The sequence below is a fragment of the Aptenodytes patagonicus genome, chromosome 2, assembly GCF_965638725.1.
Source record: "Aptenodytes patagonicus chromosome 2, bAptPat1.pri.cur, whole genome shotgun sequence".
In the NCBI taxonomy this organism is placed as follows: domain Eukaryota; kingdom Metazoa; phylum Chordata; class Aves; order Sphenisciformes; family Spheniscidae; genus Aptenodytes; species Aptenodytes patagonicus.
In genome coordinates, this window is record NC_134950.1 from 125074435 (window position 1) to 125095483 (window position 21049).

General features: G+C 39.3%; 1 protein-coding gene across 1 annotated transcript in view; it reads right to left on the reverse strand.

Annotated features, from left to right (window-relative positions):
* The window catches only part of ANO10 (anoctamin 10), a 134393-nt gene that overhangs the window by 108161 nt on the left and 5183 nt on the right, over nt 1-21049 (reverse strand). Inside the window, exons 4-11 of the mRNA XM_076331116.1 lie at nt 19548-19682; nt 17772-17891; nt 16447-17016; nt 13622-13677; nt 11996-12070; nt 10824-11006; nt 7213-7404; nt 594-722 (exon numbers count right to left, since the gene is read on the reverse strand). Coding sequence (XP_076187231.1) covers nt 594-722; nt 7213-7404; nt 10824-11006; nt 11996-12070; nt 13622-13677; nt 16447-17016; nt 17772-17891; nt 19548-19682 — 1460 coding nt within the window. The remainder of the gene's footprint in view (nt 1-593; nt 723-7212; nt 7405-10823; nt 11007-11995; nt 12071-13621; nt 13678-16446; nt 17017-17771; nt 17892-19547; nt 19683-21049) is intronic.

Here is a 21049-nt window from a genome sequence, read left to right on the forward strand (position 1 = left end):
GGCAATGCAATACAAGAAAGCTCCAAAAGAAAGACACACAAAGGCAAAGCCCTACAATCTCAGTTACTATATAAAATGCCCATAGTCATCCCTCCTTCTCTGAAAAGGAATGACAAGTGTTTACTACACAGAATTAGGAAAAGATGAAACCCAAATGCTGTTACAATCACTAGTATTTATAGTCATCATACATACTTGTTTCAGATAAGCCTTACAGGAAACATCCATAAAGATTATGTAGGAGGTCTTTATAAGATATGCTGGGGTCACAAACCAAGTAGAGAAATAACCAGTTCACAAAAATGTGGTTATTTTGCTTCTTGAAATAGCACTATTAAATTCTTGAAATACATGAAGCAACAAACACACAGTATCTTGGGAATGTATGGAAAAGTACGGCAACAACATTCACAGTGCATGAAAACACAGAAAAGAAAGAAATCAAAAAGCAAGACTTTGAAACACTTCTTTGGTAGGGAAATTTTAATTTCCTTTTAATATAAGGGGGGAGGAGTCTACTTCCTGGTATCATTTCCACTGTTGCTCATGTTATTTGCTACTAAAACACATGCACTGTTTGAAGGCAGACTTACCTCTACCAATGCCACAGTCAGAATAAGGTCCATTTTTGAGTCTGGGAAAAGGGCATTCACTTGTGGAGACATTCCAATCAGTATGCAATTAGTAACAACTGATATTACACTCATAGTTTCAAAAGCCAACTGAAATAAAACACAAATATATTTATAGTTATGACCATTATCTCTAATTTACCAGTCCCCAAATTGCTCTGGACAATACCTCTCTCTTTCTTAAATCCTCAGAAGACCCATTATTTTAACTTTTTATTTTCTTTCATCTTTTGAATTCTATGACAGAAGACTGGTTTGGCAAGCAGTCCAGACTTCATCAGCTTTAAGAACAGGCAAGGAAAAGCCACAACAAGGTTTGCAATATCACAAAGACCACGTGGCAACCCTGAATTTTTCCCTAATTTGATTTCTCTATGTGCGTGTATGTGTGTTTGCTATGAAGAAGTTAAACAGTATTCTTCCACAATTCCATAGTACTATAAAGACCTTGAGAAGTTATTTAGATACCACTAACATTCTAGATGTACGTAATGCCAGATCACCTCCTGAAAAATCTGGGATAATCCTAAAGGAAAAAAGTGGACAGGAAAGCAGCCTTATCCCTGGTATCTTCATGACTGTCCCGGTTTCAGCAGGGATAGAGTTAATTTCCTTCCTAGTAGCTGGTACAGTGCTGTGTTTTGGATTTAGGAGGAGAACAATGTTGATAACACACCGATGTTTTAGTTGTTGCTAAGTAGTGCTTACACTAGCCAAGGACTTTTTAGTTTCCCCTGCTCTACCGACTGAGAAGGTTGCAGGTGCACAAGAAGCTGGGAGGGGGCACAGCCAAATTGGCCAAAGGAACATTCCATACCATGTGACGTCATGCTCAGTACATAAACTGGGGAAAGCTGGCCGGGGGGGGGCGCTGCTCGGGGACTGGCTGGGCATCGGTCGGCAGGTGGCGAGCAATTGTACTGTGCATCACTTGCTTTGTGTATTATTATTATCATTTTATTTCAATTATTAAACTGTTTTTATCTCAACCCACGAGTTTTTCTCACTTGTACTCTTCCAATTCTCTCCCCCATCCCACTGGGGGCGGGGGGAGTGAGCGAGCGGCTGTGTGGTGCTCAGTTGCCGACTGAGGTTAAACCACAACAGTCCTTTTTGGCGCCCAATGTGGGGCATGAGGGCTTTGAGATAACAACAGATTAACTGGAGTGTATTAAGGAACTTAAATCTGTTAATAGTTGTGGGTCACAATGTTGGTTTCTCTGTTCTCGATATTGATTTGTGTAATTGCATCGTGCTCCTTTCTTTGCTGTACATGTTAGAGATTGGTGTTGGTTTTTGCAGTTTGCTGTGGTCTGCAGTGATTAGTGATGTTTCGCTTGTGAGGTTTGTTTTTAGAACATTGACCTTGACCTTAGTGTGGTATGTAAGTTTCGCAATGAAGCTGTTACTGTACCACGGATACCATTTCGCGGAGACAACTAGCAATTACAGTATCTTTTCTGAGAGTTTTTTTATAGAGGAAATACAGAATGGCAGTGTCATTACCTTCTTCTATGATGTTTCCTCCTTCATTACAGTAACTTTTCAGTATTTTGAACATCCTTAGGTAGTTAAGATACTTCTATTGGTACTTCTTTGGAATATTGTTTCGGTTTTGTCTAAAGTTGGTAAGCAATTTAAGAATATCATCCAGAGATCTGCCCCAAGGCTGAATAGTTATGAGTGGCAGGGTGTGTGGGACAAGATGGGCAAGTACCTAGGCCAATGGGCACCCCCAGTGTTTTGGAACTTCACCCCTGAGCAAGTGCAGAATCCTGAAAAGTTAGTAGAATATTTGAACAAATTAAAGAGGAGATAGTTCATGCAGTAGCCCTGGGGCCAGTCCGGGCAGGACAAGATGTAAAAAATGTGCTCTACACCGCAGCCGGGGAGAATGGCCCTACCTGGAGCCTCTGGCAGAAACCACCTGGGGAGACTCGAGGTCGGCCCCATGGGTTTTGGAGTCGGGGATACAGAGGATCCGAGGCCCGCTATACTCCAACTGAAAAAGAGATATTGGCAGCATATGAAGGGGTTCAAGCTGCTTCGGAAGTGATCGGCACTGAAGCGCAGCTCCTCCTGGCACCCCGACTGCCAGTGCTGGGCTGGATGTTCAGAGGGAGGGTCCCCTGTACACATCATGCAACCGATGCTACATGGAGTAAGTGGGTCGCACTGATCACACAACGGGCTCGAATAGGAAACCCCAGTTGCCCAGGAATCTTGGAAGCGGTCACGGACTGGCCAGAAGGCAAAGATTTTGGAATATCGCCAGAGGAGAAGGTCCCAATGTATAATGAACTACCAGAAAATGAGAAACAATATGCCCTGTTCACTGATGGGTCCTGTTGTATTGTGGGAAAGCGTCGGAGGTGGAAGGCTGCTCTATGGAGTCCTATGCAACAAGTCACAGAAACTGCTGAAGGAGAAGGTGAATCGAGCCAATTTGCAGAAGTAAAGGCCATCCAGCTGGCTTTAGACATTGCTGCCCGAGAAAAGTGGCCAGTGCTCTCTCTCTATACTGACTCATGGATGGTGGCAAATGCCCTGTGGGGGTGGTTAGAGCAATGGAAGCGGAGCAATTGGCAGCGCAGAGGCAAACCCATCTGGGCTGCCACATTGTGGCAAGATATTGCTGCCCGGGTGGAGAACCTGGTTGTAAAAGTCCGTCACGTAGATGCTCACATACCCAAGAGTCAGGCCACTGAAGAACATCAAAGTAACCAGCAGGTGGACCAGGCTGCTAAGATTGAAGTGGCTCAGGTGGATCTGGACTGGCAGCATAAGGGTGAGTTATTTATAGCTCAGTGGGCCCATGACACCTCAGGTCACCAAGGAAGAGATGCAACATACAGATGGGCTCGTGATCGAGGGGTGGATTTGACCATGGGCACTATGGCACAGGTTATCCATGAATGCGAAACATGCGCTGCGATCAAGCAAACCAAGCGGTTAAAGCCTCTCTGGTATGGAGGATGATGGCTGAAATATAAATATGGGGAGGCCTGGCAGATCGATTATATCACACTCCCACAAACCCGCCAAGGCAAGCGCCACGTGCTTACAATGGTGGAAGCAACCACCGGATGGCTGGAAACATATCCCGTGCCCCATGCCACTGCGCGGAACACTATCCTGGGCCTTGAAAAGCAAGTCCTATGGCGACATGGCACCCCAGAAAGAATTGAGTCAGACAACGGGACTCATTTCCGAAACAACCTCATAGACACCTGGGCCAAAGAGCACGGCATTGAGTGGGTGTATCACATCCCCTATCATGCACCAGCCTCTGGGAAAATTGAACGATACAATGGACTGTTAAAGACTACGCTGAGAGCAATGGGTGGTGGGACGTTCAAACATTGGGATACGCGTTTAGCAAAGGCCACCTGGTTAGTCAACACTCAGGGATCTGCCAATCGAGCAGGCCCTGCCCAGTCAGAACTTTTACGTACTGTAGAAGGGGATAAAGTCCCTGTAGTGCACATAAAAAATATGCTGGGGAAAACAGTCTGGGTTATTCCTGCCTCGGGCAAAGGCAAACCTGTCCATGGGATTGCTTTTGCTCAAGGACCTGGGTGCACTTGGTGGATAATGTGGAAGGATGGGGAAGTCTGATGTGTACCTCAAGGGGATTTGATTTTGGATGAGAATAGCCTATGATCTGAATTATGTGATGTTAAGTACTACATAATATTATATGCCATACTAATGATATTACAATAAGAATCACCCAGACTAATGAAGAATAAACTTCAGTGAAACCAAGCAAAGCACAGTGATGATGGTACCAGAACTGACTTCAACATGAAACAATCCAACACCACATACCATCTCCATCTTTCCTGCCCTGGAAGATTATTATGACATATGGAGCCCGAAGTCATGGACTAAATGAACTCACCGAACGTTTTAGAGGGATGGCCCACAGACTAAGGGAATGATATCTCTGTGTGTGTGTGTGTATATATATATTAAAAAAAAAAAAAGAGGTGGTGATTAATGAAAATGTACAGGAAAATATGAGACGAACATGATGTAGATGGTATAGAATAAGGGGTGGATATTGTCCTGGTTTTGGCAGGGATAGAGTTAATTTCCTTCCTAGTAGCTGGTACAGTGCTGTGTTTTGGATTTAGGAGGAGAATAATGTTGATAACACACCGATGTTTTAGTTGTTGCTAGGCAGTGCTTACACTAGCCAAGGACTTTTTAGTTTCCCCTGCTCTACCGACTGAGAAGGTTGCAGGTGCACAAGAAGCTGGGAGGGGGCACAGCCAAACTGGCCAAAGGGATATTCCATACCATGTGACGTCATGCTCAGTACATAAACTGGGGAAAGCTGGCCGGGGGGGGCCGCTGCTCAGGGGCTGGCTGGGCATCGGTCGGCGGGTGGTGAGCAACTGTACTGTGCATCACTTGCTTTGTGTATTATTACTATTATAGTATTATTATTATCATTTTATTTCAATTATTAAACTGTTTTTATCTCAACCCACGAGTTTTTCTCACTTGTGCTCTTCCAATTCTCTCCCCCATCCCAGCGGGACGGTGGGGAGTGAGCGAGCGGCTGCGTGGTGCTCAGTTGCCGACTGAGGTTAAACCACGACAATGACTCATAACCTGAACACATAAAAGAGTATGCACTCGTCTACAGTTGTACTCCCGAACATAAATTTCTTTCAGGATAAAGGAAAAAATGCAAAATTCCTAGAGGAACTAATAGTCTGAACACTCTGGTTTTGGAGGTTTTATCTGAATGTTAAGTGATAGGAAAATGTAAGGATGGTTCAGAATGCCTTTTTTAAATCACGACCAGTTATACAAGCTCAAATTTGTTGAAAGAAAGATTTACATTTAAGCACATGCAATTGCACACATGCAATTGCACATGTCTAAGAAGCTCTTGCCTACAAAATGCCTCCCACAAAATGCCTGAAAATATTACTACAGCGTGACAATTACTTTTGCAATATAATGGTTACTTATTCCAAGGTCCTCTCTGGAATGAGAAAGACTGACATTGAATTGTAGCAATTGTCACAATGAATTAGCAGAAGTAACTTTCTCCTTGACAACAAGCTGGTGACTCAGCTCACCTAACAAAATAATTCCAGTATTCCTTTAAAAGAAATCTTTCAGCCAATGATCTAACTTCCCACTTGAAACAGGTGACTAAATTTTTAAGTCATTATTTTCAGTTCACAAAGCAAATACATTTCTACTATTAGTTAAAAACCTACACTATAAAAAAAAAACCCACATGACTGCACCATTAGTGTTATGGTTTTTCAGCCTACTCCCTAGATTGAAACAAACTATTCTAGCAAGACCAAATTATTAATAGCTGTAGCTATTAATATACCTGTAGCTACGCTTGGGACTTATGACCACAGCCTCATTTAACTGGTGGTCACACCACTGGTCAATGCAGCTATGCCACCAAGATGTTGGCAGCATTGATTTGGACTAAGAAAATGCATCAGATGTTAAAACACAATCAGATTATAATTTACACATTTTAATGACTTAATATTAAAAGACTTCTCCTATAAGTCCACTTCATTAATACCCATGTACGTGTCTAATGAACATTGCTCAGAATACTTGGTTTGTATGTTTTTACAGTATGTTTCATTTGAGGTTTCCCGATTTAATCTCTCATCTTTGATTTGTCTCATTTGGTACCAACATTTACAACCCCTCCAAATTAAACAATCTCCTAGTTTATTGTGCCTTGTGTCCATTACATATCATTAGAAAAGTTAAATAGAGCTAGAATATGGATCATCCCCTAGAAATTTCCTCCAACTACTTCACACTCCTTATCAGGCCACTGTTACTACAGAACGCTAAAGTCTCTGGATGCAACTTAATAGCCTTCTTTCTTTTCAGAAAAGCCTCTGGTTTTGGAGGAGTTTTATTTTTAGTCATAAGCAGTTCACTGGTGCAGCGTACTCAGCAGGCTCCAAACTAGCTGGTGCTAGCATGATTGCATGGGCAAACAACTGAGGACAGAAAATCCTTAAGCCTGTACTACTAGCACGAAACTGTTTAGATAGACTACAGGTTGTGCAGAAGGGTCCAGCTCCTGCTCACAGATCCAGGTTATTTTAAAATTAGTCAGCTTGAATACCAATAATCACAAGGGCACGCAGCCAAGCATGGCTTAGGAATCCAAGTACTTACCTATCATTCTTCATTTTTTTTGAAACCCTTGCTGAGCTCCATGCTTCTGAGATTCCATCAGATGTTACCATTTCCTAAAACATGTTGGCTGTGAAGTGTACGGGGCAGTATCTGGCAGCTTTGCTTTGTTGCAGTTGCAACAGGACCACAATACATACATATACAAGGACTGAAGGAAGGATTTGTTTTCTTTTCAAAGGCAACTGAAAGACGTGGTCAAAAACCCTACAAAAACCACTATAGTTGGATAGATAGTATCCCAAGGCATTGACAAGAACAAAGTACCTACTGAACTTTAAAAGCAGCTGATGGGTCAAACACACAGCTTAAATACGTTTGTTGAAATCTCTTTTAAAACAAATGAACAGAAGAAGAAACACACAAAAATTACCTGCCAGACACCAATATTCGCTGTGGGTTCTGCAAATGGCCGCTTGTAAACTCTACACATCTTTAAGGCATCAGAATATATCTCTGTGATGTTGTTTAACACTGCAAAGACAGCTGCCAGTGGATAAACACATGAGAAAAGACTCACATAGCCAAACTGTAAGAACAACTCCAGGTAATCATCAAAAGTACCCTGAAAAACAGACCAAAAATAAGAAGCACTTTAACCCACAAAAAATACATGAAGAAACACAGAATTAACAATACAGTTGTAAACACACTTCCTCATCCCAAAGCAGTTATTTGGGAATGACTGGTGGTAGAAAACAACAACAACAAAAAAATACATCTAGTTAATTTGGAATTATTCAATTACTCAAAACTTCTTAATAAGGGGAGGCCAAGGTTCTTCCTTTTGCATAATGCATTTTCTGCAACAGTCACACTTCTTATCCTTATTACATGAAGTAATTGTATAAACACATTCATCCCATTCAAGTTCCTGACTATCTCAGTTAAACAGTTACAGAAGGAACAGTGGGGGACAGGAAAACAGCATCATGCATTTAAACTGGCAGAACATTCTCCTAAGAGCATTGTAACAAGAAAAGTCCTGGTATTTAGACTGTCCATGAAAGACCTAGCCAGAAAGGTAGGTTGGTAGATAGGCAAACTCTTTTCTGGTATTTCCGCTTGTTTATTTCAAAACAGGTAAGTCAGAATTAGTGGCCCACTTGAAGGCTGAAATGACAAAATGCAGCACTGACATCTGAAAGGAACAATTAATGCAAACAAAAAGCCCTATTTTGGCAAATGCGCAACACATCTATCACCTGGTCTTTAAACCAAGAATGTGGGTACTTAAATACTGATTAAGTGTTCACATGTAGGTTGTTATGCATATTTGCATATTAGTTTTATAGTTTTAATAATAGTTTTCTATGATTGCATCAGTTATTTATGGAAGTGAAGAACAAAACCAACTCCTTTTTAAAGAAAACGTGTTCGCTGAACAAACGATGGTGAATTACCATGAAGAAGTTAAACTGGGATCTACCTACATTGTATTTGCCCAGACCCACACACTTTCCTCTCTCTCAAAAATGGGATATTAAAAATAAAGACTTGACAGTAACTGAGATTATTACAAGAACCACATAAAATTGGTTTTGGCTCCATACATCAGATACATGGTTCTCTAATCTTTTTTGCTGGTTATAGCTGTTAAACTGACTGCCTCTCCAGCATCTAGTGCTTTTTTTTCTAGCTAACAGAGAGAGGCAGTAGAAGCCTGCAAGCTCAGAAAACAACATGGGGTGGTCATTAGCTGCATTCTTCACTTGAGCTCATTTTTAACTTGTGTAGTATAGCTGGGTCTGACAAACTGATCTGCAGGCCAGACCCTGAGGAGCTACCTAACTTTTAAAACCATTGAGATTTTTCCACAGAAATGTTTTGTACGAACTCTGAATTTTAGTAAGGTGGGGCGTTTGTGCAGGATCACTCACTGAAGTGGCAGTCACATAGCTGTCCCTGCTATCACTTTCTCAACTGTTGCAGGCAGGGAACAATGCTGCCCTTTGTGCTCCTCCTTCTGGTAACTGCACAGTATTCCCACTACTTCCTCACACCTTTCTTCTTACTTCCTTGTCCAGTACCTATTGACTTTTAGAACAACAGAGTATGAAAAGGAGTATTTATTTTTCTCCTACTCAATTTATAACACTTCGTGCAGGAAGAGAGGAATTTCAAAGTGTGCCATTGTCAGCCACAAAAGCAGCACATAAACTATGGCATCAAGGAAACAGAATCAACGAAGAAATTCAGGGAGAAAATAATTAGAGGAGAGAAGCAGAAATTAAAAAAAAAAAAAAGACTGCAGGATGTTTTTACATCTTAAACTGGGTTAAGTGTTGGAGATTTGAAAAGTGACAGAGAAAGAGGACAAAACAAAAAAGAGAAATGTTAAAGAGTAAGTGAAGGAAGGAAAAGAAAAGAGAAGAGCCTGAAACATCAAATTCTGTCAAGACTCCTGCTAAACTCCTCAGCTACTAAACATAGTCAAATGCTTCCCCCTTGTGACAGATTTAATTTTAGAAATACTCTTGCCTGCTGACAGCTCACTGCTTGCAAACAAACCAGTGATCTAATATCGTGTATTCACAAGCACAGCACAATTAAAATCTTTAGATTGAAAATAAAATTAATGCCTTGAGTACACAGTACCTTGAACTGAAACTGAGGATAGCAGCGGATACCTCCAAGGCAAAGTCATAACTCTGCAATTGACCTGTTGGGTCCCCGTGGAAAATCATTCAGGGCAGAACGGTACAACAGGTGCAGATACATTTGATCCAGCTCTGCACAAGAAGCACTGGGCAATGTGACTCAAAGACACCACTCTGGCTTTGTATGTGCCAGCTGAGAATCAGAACTCAGCTCAGGTCGAAGAGGTAGAGCTTATTTGGTAAGGCATATCAACACCTGATACCGATACACAGCTTTTGGAGCTGTGCTGGTCTATTCGCCAGCACAGTGCTGGACTGTGCTGATTTACCAGTTCAGACAGACACTAACTCGGCGATTTCTGCTGTGTTCTCTGTTGTAAGACAGCTATGCTCTCTAAATCTCTCTCTCCTCATATAACATGTGGGAAATACCAACCTTCCCAGAGGAACACAAGTATTAACATTTGTACAGTTTTTCAATTGCAAGGTAGTATTTCTTTTTCCTCTTCCCATTTCATGGCACTTTATGCAGGAAGAAAGGACTCTGATACGGTAATGATATCAAATTCCAATCTGCTATTCTCTACCACCTTTTACATAAAAGGTACACTATCTACATACAACTCTTATTCTGTAAAAGCATAAATCATACAGTATTAAGCCTCTTGTGACTATGCTTGCAGCATCTGATCAAGCAAGTTGTCAGCCAGTTTGAAGACCTTAACTTACACACTGTTATGTCTACTTTTGTCAATTCCTTTAGAACTGCAAGTAATGAATTGCACGAAGACTGTTAAATACAATTAAAAATTGTACTGGGTAGGAGGTGGACAGGAACAGAACTAGGAAGACAGCGAATGCCAAAGCTGTAGTTTCAAGAAGCAAGAGCTTCCAGCAGTAGTATTGGTTTGAAGAGTTGGTCTCTTCTGCCCTCCCCATTTCTGGCCCCACCCAGACAAGAGCGCACTCTCTCAGGCTATAGTTTAATTGACAGTTTAAACTAGTATCACTGCAAAAACAAACTAAAACAGAAACAGCCTCCCCCTTCCCCGTAACAGGCTACTCATCCTGGTAGCCTCCAGGCTACCCTTGGAGATTAAGGGCATATTACACAAATACTTCTTCCAGTGATACAGGGTTAGGTAGCTCCAGATTCAGCTGTTCATTCCTACCCCCTCGTGCTAGTGTAACTGGGATCCTGCACTGTATCAGTTTCTTGATCCAGTGCACTATATAGCTGTATAAACAACACTACCAGCAAAATTGCTGAAGCTGGAAATAAGCTGCTAGGCTAGCCAGCCAGCAATATTTTAGGTTGCACTGGCTGATGTCTCTGGCAACTACAGCCCAGAAAACTTTTAACTTTTACAGTAGTAAAACGTACAAAATAGGTGCCCATTTCTTTCTCCAAGTTGACTTGTTCGACCAATGACAGGTCCGCATCTGTTTTCAGAGAACACATGCGTTTCTTCATCCTCTTCTTATGTCTCTTTTGGAGCCAGTAAGGAAGCAAGGATTCTGCAAACTGATTAAGGATCTGCGAAGTTATCAGCAAAGTGGCCAAGCTCTTAAATTAAAAAAAAAAAAAAAAAAAAATTAATAGATCTGTGATAAACCTATGATCATTTCCAATTTTGTGTGTTCTAGTGATACTGTAAGTTGTTATACTATGACAAAAGAAGGCCAGCCTAACAAAACTAGCAGTAGCATATGAAAAGTAGAGCTGCTCTAGTTCCCATTCTTTGCTATGTGCTGAAAAGGACAAAATAGGAGTTAGATGTCTAAATATTTTGTGGCTCTGGATTTATCTTGGAGACAGTACGCAAAGTCCAGTGAAGGGTAAAGATACACACTTAACCTATACCAACACCAATAACAGAGCTAAACAATGAACTTTTTTCTATTTTTCTTCTTGCTTTTTACCTTGAAGTATAGGAAATGTCATGAATGTCATGTCTGGTATAGATATGTCAAGTGTTTTGCTAGAGATCTCTTTAGAGGAATAAAGTTCTTAAGTTGAAATTCTTGTTCTTTTGTTCATTATATTTAGAGCAAAAATATTTTCCTTATACCTGATTTTCATGTATTTGAGTTCAAAAGATGTTAACAACAGAAAGCTGATTTCAAATACCAACTACAAATTATTTTTGCGTTTATTTATTCTCAGCTCCTCATTGTAGTCATAAACTTAATCATTCTCCTATCCTCAAGGGTCTCTCATTAAGAACAGTATAGATAAAACCATTTTCTAATATAAAGGGAAAGAAGGAGGAAATGAAAATTTTCCAGCCTCATCTGTGTGAGGAAGTAATCAATTTATTTGAAAACAGTTCCCCATTTATATGGAGGGAAAGAATTGCTCTACATTACTCTGTTATGATTCTGCAACTGTGCTAGAGGAACTGAAATTCGGAAGCTGGATTTGTAAGAAAATATTAACTCGACAATGAATATATTTCATATATATTTTAGAAAAACAAAAACTAAAGTCCTATTTCAATCAACCTTTTATTTTCCCAGATACATCAACATTCTTAAAATGTTCTTGGAACTCACCTGCCTCAAAAGCTTCATATCAAACAGCACAAAGGCAATGTAGAAGAGAGATGCAAAACAATTTAAGAAGTTGAACTGCAATTAAAAATACTTGTTATTAGTACTCAAGCAAAAGTTCAACTACAGAATATTATCTAACTTAACAGCTACCTTGACTAAATAGCTTCCATGCAGATGTAAACTACTAAAATTTTCTTTACCATTTTTAAAACTTAGGTCAGAAAAAACTCATTTTCAACATTGGTCCTACTCGGATTTTCATTTGACAAGCTTAATGCTTTCCTAAAGCACAGTATACAAAGAAATGTGGACATTAAAAACACATCGCCTTCTACTTAACTTTCATTTTTTGGCAGTTTCCCCACAGGTAATGCAATAAAAGGGATGTATTCATCTTAATTTAGGGTAATAATATTTTTTTTCCAAAGAAATACTTTATCAAAATATATGCATTAGATGACATATATCTCAATATGTACCACTGTTCCTCGATATATGTTAGTTAAGCTTTATGTTTAATCACTTCAAGAGGTTTTACGACCAAGAGGAATATTCCCCGCTTCTAAAATGAGACATAATCACAGTATTGTACCTGAAAAATCATAATCAAGCTCTGAAATAGGAGAAAACTTTTCCTACTTGCTTTCAGTGCTGAAGCTCATGGATGACATAGATAATACTGGGGAGTGCAGAGAGCCACTCATAGGTTGAAAGTGAAACTTGGGGGGTTTTACATTTGACATTTTATATATTTTTTAATTATTTTATATACATTTCCTACAGGGAAAAAGAGAGGGTGCTATTTTTTGAGAAAGGCAGAGACAAAGCTATAAATGATACGTACAAGAGTTTTAGCTCTAGAGGTTACCAGTAACAGAAGGATAACAAGCAGATTAAAAAAAAGTAATAAAAAAAGCATGCTGAGTTGAGGGGGAAAAAAGAGGGAACTCTGGAAGAGAACTGAATGATCTTTCCAAAAAGGAAACAAGAAGTTTAAGTCTCAAAATAAGCCAATCTTTGCAACCGCTTTTACTGAACATCTTATATGGGAATTCAAGCTGTATTCAACTGTAAGTACACTTACTTAGAATCAGTGCTGCACCTAAAAGAGCAACCAAACATATATACATACGCACACAAAAGCTACCTGTTCAGAGCCACAAAGTAAGTAGATCAGTATGTACTATAAACTGCACAGGAGCAGAATGATGGACATGTATCTCCAACCTCCTCTGACTGGTTGTCTGAATGTTAGTACAGGTGGAAGTTAATACATGAACTTTTTAAAATATGGGTTTACCATAAAATCTTGCAAAAAGTGAAAGGAATAGTTCCCAGCTGAAGACAGGACCACATCAATTAACAGAAAGTTACGTACACAGAATCCTAATGAAAGAACAAATCAATACAAATAAAAACCCTACTCTCCACTATAAAAACATGCATCTAAAACGGTCTAGCAGTTACTGCAACCACAACAGAAATCCTGTTTACTCTGATATTTGTGCTAGTATTTGGCCTTGAACAAAACTGTAGGTCAGTGAGGTAATGCAAGGAAAGCACTAATAAAACACAACAGTTCTTTTTTTAAATCATCTTTTTTAGCTGCTTATACTATATACTTACCACTAAAACCTTCAGAACTAAATGATTCTGATGTGAAGATTCCAGCCTGTGATTTTCTGAAATACCAACAAAATTATTAATCAGTAAACAGTAGAAGCACTTATCATATACTAGACGTTGTTATACAAAGAGTAAACAGACGTTTTTCCTCCACCTAAAAAGTACTTAACTAGTAGTTTATGGAGAATAGTTCCTTCAACACACTATGGCAAAAAGAATTTATACTGTACCAGTACCTCACTTAACCTATAAAGCTAATCTGATGCACAATATTGACATATATGTTTTTGGCTACAACTCTGGTATTTTTTCTACTGCAAAGGTTTTTCCTTTTACTTCTTTCTTTCTCAGAAGAGCTGTTTTATAACAGAAAAACCATCCATCATTCTCAACACTTAATAAAACGTGCCTAGTTATTGATTTTTCTTTGGCTGAAAACAAATGCAAAACTAATTGGAATACATTATGAAAAATAACAATACCAGATTTGATTCAAAACCAGTAAATGCTCCAAGAAATATTCCCATCCATCTCCAAGGAATTTAGATCAGACCCTAAGCTCTAAAGCAAGACTGGAGTACATGAAGTTCAACTGATGCATCACTCATTCTAAAATTAAGATTTTTCAGTTCATTCAAGATAAAATCCCAGAAGCTGATGTTTGAGGAAGGCTGGCTACTAGAGGAGGAGGAAAGGGAAGTGAATGGGAGATTTCCCATTCCTTCTGCTATTTTGTGAGCTTGTACCTTTAAAGCCCTGGCTAAGCAGTAACTGAATGAGGAGGCAGCACACTAGCGTGAGCCGTGCCAACAAGGCTGAAAGGAGAGACCGTCACCTACGGACCTTCCTCAGGACAGAACAGCAGAGTTCTACTCTGACAGAGTGTGAAGCTGGGCCTGACACATGGAAGATGCACTCGCGGGACTGAATGCAATTTTTCCTTTTAGCTTCCATTAAATGATCTGTTCTCATGATAAATGGGTCCAGGAGGCGTGCTTAAAAAATACCCCAGATTGTTTCCTATGCTTTGCCAGTTTAGCTGTTTAAGTCAGATCTTAGCTGAAAATATGCCAGGTGGGAGGGGAGGTAGGACAGCCAGATCAGCTCTTCATCCCATTCACAGCATGGCAGCATAAACACGTTGGATAGCACAGAAAAGGCCCAAGCTGTCAGTGTAGTGAGTTACATAAATACTGTTGCTGCTGAATATGAAACATCAGCTTAAAACCAAAAAAATCTGGGTTTAAAAAAGCTTGGGTTACCTGGTAAAGACATTTTAGTCTACCTGATCAACACAACTGGGCATTTTGCATAAAGGCTTTTTCTTGCAGTATAGTGAAAAAAATGAAATAAAACAGTCAGTTGAAACCTAGATATGAATTTAAAAGTCATTATTTAAATAAAACCCTTGAACAGTCATAAACAAATCAAGAAATTGCTTGCTTTTACTATTGCTGCTGTCAAGTTGAATTTGCTGAGCAAATGATTTTGGCATGCATAACCAATCCCCACTTCAACACCTCTTTTTATTCTGTCTTCTGAATCGATCTCCCTTTTGCTTAATCTTTCTTAGGTTAATTTTCTGGGCCTCCAGCTTTAGTAACCCGGATTCTGTCCTGTAAATGTATGCCATACTGAGCTACACAAAACACTTAACTTCCCATTAGCTTAATCTATTAACTTTGTCTGAAATTGGCTGCACATGCCTGTGGAGTCTGGGGCTGCTATCTGGGAATTCACGTCTCCACCAGAAACTAAAATGCTCCTGGAGATGCCTGGGAGGAGTCCTGGGGTGCTACCACACATGGACTGCCTACCACATGAACAAAACTCAAAGTAAGAGCCTAGGAGCCGTATGCAGCTTCTACCCAAAACTTCAGCTGTCTCCAGGGAAGGGCAATACACTCCAAAGCTGCCTGGGAGGACTCCCAGCAAGGTACAGAGCATGGACCTGCCTCCAACATACACAAAACTCCTCAGGTGGAATCCCTGGAGGAGTCTGGAGCTGCTACCTTCAAAATTCAGCTGTCTCCAGGGGAACCCAAAACATTCCAGAGCTGCCAGGGAGAGCTCCAAGTGCTAAAATTCAAAATAAACACTAGCATTTCACTATCCTTATGTTAGGTTACAAAACATAAGGCCCAATCTGTTAAATAAGTCACACACACAGTGAAAACAAGGCAATCTATTATAACATTCCCCCTCTTCTGAGAGTGCCCAAAGGAAAATATTTTGATAGGGATGTGAAATCTGTGTCTTTGTTATATATATATATATGTATATAGCATACACAAACACTCTCATATGGCATTTAGTTGATGTTTTTAGATTTTGTTCCATTATCTCAGTGCCTCTGTCCTCTGCACAGATTTATCAGTATATAAGACGTATTCAGCAAACCCAGGTTGTGGATGCAAGCTGCCAGGACAGTCCCTCCGGCCATTCACCTCTGAGCTCCCACCCTCACGATCTCACCTCACCACTTCTGCCAGCACTATGGCTGATATAGCCAAACAAAGAGCTAAATCAGGGAAGGGAGACTTCTGCATCAAAGGCAAAGAGAGGCTGAGGAGGAAGGCAAGATCACCCCTTTTGATGGCATGCTAGACTCAGACCAAATTAAACCAAACATGAAACTGCATTCTCAGAACACTCAAATGTAAGAAGTTAAAATGGCCATCTCTTTTACCCCACAGTAAAAACTTACTTCAGGGAATTTCTTTAGCATTCCATTGAACAAGAACTCACAGTAACGTATTCTACAAAGAAACAAATTCTAAACATCAGGGATTCTAACTTTAAGGAAGAGTAAACAACTTTCTTACCCCATGATGTTAAGAATTCAGCAGCATACCGATAGATACGGTTCATAATTTCAATCACAATAGCATAGATGATACTAGGCACAAACAGCATCAAGCTGCTGAAGTTAGACTCATTCTCTTTATGATAATCCAGAGCCCACTGTTCCAAGTCAAAGTAAATCATCATCACATACAGTGAGAAGTAGAGGCAAAGGCACACAAATGGTAAGGACACCAGATAAATCCGTATCTGTCTCTTAATACTTGAGTACACTGGTTCCTCCCTCCCAGTGACAGGATTGACACCCAGGACACCATGGAAGCCTGGTCTTGGTTCTTCAAACTGTCGTTTCATCAACAGCGTCCCCCAACGGTATGTCATGATGGCGCAAATCCGCTTCCAAACTTCCAGTATCACAGTGGACCAGAGCAGATTGAATGTGGCAAACATCACATATTTGTCATAGTCTTCCCATGCAAACACATAATAAGGAATCCCAATGACAGCCATTGGGATCAAAGCAAATGTGAAGTACTCTAAGAAGCCAAAGTAGAGAGCAACAGTTTCGCCAAAGTAGCAGCGTATCTCATCTGCAGAGAAAAATTAATCAATTAAGACTACACTCAACACAGGTGTCAGTATAATATCAAACTTGACTTTACATGAATCCCTTGGTCCAAATTTTTTTTTCTAAATAACAATTAATCTTATTGCTTTTTTGTTCCTCCTTCTCCCACGTTCCAAAAACTCAGAAGGTCATTTGAATATTTTTTTTTGTTATATATATACACACATAAACATACATACATATATTCAGATGGTAGGGAAGTCAAATATCTCAATATTTACCATATCAACATCGGATATTCAGAGGGAAAAAAAACCCAAAACACTAGCATTCTTGAAAACTGAATCTATCAGTGAATGGCTAGGATGGCATGGAAGACATTTGATATAAAAATAAACTTTAACGGTGAGTGACACCTAACTTCTGAAGATTCTCACTGCATATACATTCACCTGGGAAACAAATTTGTTTCAGCCTGCTCAGGGCCAAAAAGGACTAGTTGTGCTTTGCCAGCCTTCAAGGAACTAAAGGAATAGATGGAAAGGTATGCTGAAATCTCAAATCTTAAACATGTCAGATAGCACACCCAGGCTGAGACATTCCCTTCAGCAGTATTTGTACAATACTTACCTTCCACACGGGAGTTTCACTTCTACAGAGGCTAAATGCTGGAGTAGAAGTTAGGAAGGACCCTTGGTCTTCTTGCACAAACTGAAGAGAAAACTTCTCCAAAAGAAACCCTGTACTTTGTTTGTAGTGGAGTAAGTGTTCACATACCTAAAGGTTGATAGCCAACTTTGACTTGGCCATACCAGCTGTGACGGAGCTTTTTCAACTCTTCTCTATCATGCAGTGGGAAAATCTGAACTAGAACACCACTGGTCAATAATCTTCTCACTAGGGGGGGAAGAAAAAAAAAAGGTACCTAGTACTCCTTCAAAGGACAGTGAAGTTGACATAAGCAAACAGGCTACATTATGTACTTAGCAAGCCTGAAGTTACTTTGAAATAAATCTAGCATTTAAATCCTAAAAACAAATAAAATGTCTGCATGTTAGTTAAAAATTATCTATTATAGAGAGCAGTTCTACCTATTCCTACAAAGACCGTGCTGTCCACTGGAAGAGAAAGAGTAACGTTTTTACATCCATTAACGATTTCATAGGTTTGCAATATAATCAGCTGCAGCTTGAATAACAAAAAGTGCTACAGGTCAGAACTGAAATGCCACGTGTAGCTTTGTGGAGAGAGGTCTGGCTCTTGCATTTGAGCAAAGAAAGGCATAACTAATCAAACTGACACAGCAAAAATAAAACACTAAATTGAAGAGCCATTGTTGTATTAATTATGGGAAAGATATGAAAAACCTTTTTGAATGATCAATTGATACTAATTGACAAGTTACAACACATCTTCATTGCAAACAAACCAAATATTCCACAATTTGTATTTAACTTTGTTATGGAAAGCAATACTACCTGTGTTGATAAACAACTAAGAAACTGCTCCGGAAGTTACAACCATAGAAATATTAAAAAAGAAAATAAATTCAAAAACAGGAGAGGGGAGGCACTGGAAGTTGTGTGATAGTTTTTTACCATTTCCCATTGGCATGTACTTGACATAACTAGAAAAATACCTTCACTATGTAAAAAATTACCAATGTAAACTCATCTGACATCTACTTTTTTTTACATTTCTTGAACCACTGACATGCACAGATCTGTTCCTTCGATGACTAACGAATAAAGATACTGTTATTAAAAGGACATACAAATATTAAAAGATAAACTCTCCTAAGAAACTGTAGCATCTCTGCCAATGAACTAGTTCCAGCTACCATAAAAATAGCACTAGCTCTCCTTGCTTCTTTCTGCCATGAAAAGGAAGAGCTCTTGAAGCAAAGAGGAGGATAAATGAAATCAAATGAATGAAATAAAACTTACTTCCTTCGTATTTTGAAATTTATAGCTCTGGAACACTGTTACTCATTCCAGTATTTTTATACAGAGACAATCCAAGTATATCATTATGTAATTTTTTAGAAAAACAGTATTTTTGGTACTAATTATAAAAATAATGGGTGACATCAATATACATGAAAATTATCTAGCTGAAGAGAACATAAGGCCAGAGTCTCAGCCCCACAGAAAGACTCAGGTTGGAAGGCCCTCTGGAAGTCACCTGGTCCAACTTCCTGCTCAAAGCAGGTCCAGCTTAAATCAGGCTGCTCAGGGCCTTGTCCAGTCAAGATCTAAAAGTCTCCAAGGACAGAGTTACCACAATATCTCTAAAACCCCGTTCCAATGTTTGATTACCGTCATCGTGAAAAAAACATTTTCTTAATATCTACTCAGAATTTCTCTTGTTGCACTGTATATCCATTGCCTCTCGTCCTATCACTGTGGAGCGGTGAGAAAACAAAGTTGATTAAAAATAGTGGGACTTCAGTGTCTGAAGGATTTCTCTTCATTGCAAGAAAATTAAGTTTTTTTCACCATGAACACTATCCTACGTCAACACAGTGAGTTACAGGCAAACTACATTGCTTACCAATTGATTTTCCTGGATACAGCTTTGCCTGAGGATATCCAGGGATCATTTTTTCATCTTTAGCTCTCAAATTTTCAAGTTCATGTTTGATGATATACTGACCTTCTGCCATTGTAAGGAAATTGTGATTATCATCTAAATCAAAAAGAAGGTAATATGAAATTGTGCAGCATAGGAAGACAACCCTGGCAGCAAATAAATATCAAAAATTACCAGAATCAGAAAAAAAAAAATTATATGACAATTACTGCCAACCAACATCCATTAGCAAAACCTCCACTTTTTAAAATAAATGTCTTGGGAAGAAGTTTTCCCTAACTGGCACATGTTGGCCACTGCATTTTGGACTACCCAGGTGAACTAAGAGAACAAATCACTCAAGAGACAGACAACCCTAAAGTACTAATTGCTGGAGGCTGGGTTAGTATACCAGCAAGTATACTCTTGCCCTACTGAAAGACTCTTACTTAGGCATCCACTATTTGCCAATCTCAGAATCTCCATACCCCTTTCTGCCATACAGTTCCTGAAGTATTTTCATAATGAAAAACAGTAAGATGTCAGGACAAATCCCATTTTCAGTAAGCATTTCACACCACATATCACAGCATCTTCCTCTTTATTGCCCATACAACATAATGATAAGCCATTTGAGACAATTAGTTCTGATAAAAATACAGAAATAAGGTAAAACAATAAGAAACCTTTCCAAAAATCCCAAATTTTGAAGAGCTACAAACCTATTGTCAACCCCATCAATTTATCATCAAAGAAACAGAGTCTGGTTTCCTTGAGATAACGACCAATTGATTTTTTTTTTTCCCCCTTAGGAATAAGAAACTATAGTGATGGCCCTAAATACACTAAGAAAGAAGCTAAACCAGCAACAAATCTCTAACACAAAGAATAAGAGTATAGTATCAGTTAAATTGGGGAATTAGAAATATTAGTAAGACAAGACAGACTGCAGGATTTCTTTTGTAGATGACATTTTTCACCTCATCAAAGCACGGTCAACTATTTTATCCTCTGATCAGATCTGGACAAAACTAAAACTATATTAGTGTTTTAAAAAAGAAAAAAGACCAGGAGATATAGCAAAAATTATCCTTTAGTTTTACAGTAGTTGGAGTTCCAGCTGCTACTAGAGAATCCGTTAGTAGTAACAATCAGATTAGCATTAAGAATGTAAACACGTGAAAAACAGAAATGGCACCTTTGCAACTGACATTTCATCTCAAGGTTTCCTAATTTCAGGAAAGCAAGGTCACAAAAGAAAAGACAGCACAACAGTTATTGAACACAGCAGTGGTGTTGAATAAACTGGCACCAAACAAACAACAAAACTCAACTTTATTATTGTTTCAGACAGATCCAAGAACCTTTATATTGAAAATGTGGTGAAAGACATCACTGAAACAGGCACATGAAAAGTATTAGCAAGACTAAGCTGGAACTCCAATATTTACCTGGAGAGCAAAATGAGTTCTGCCACTGTAGGG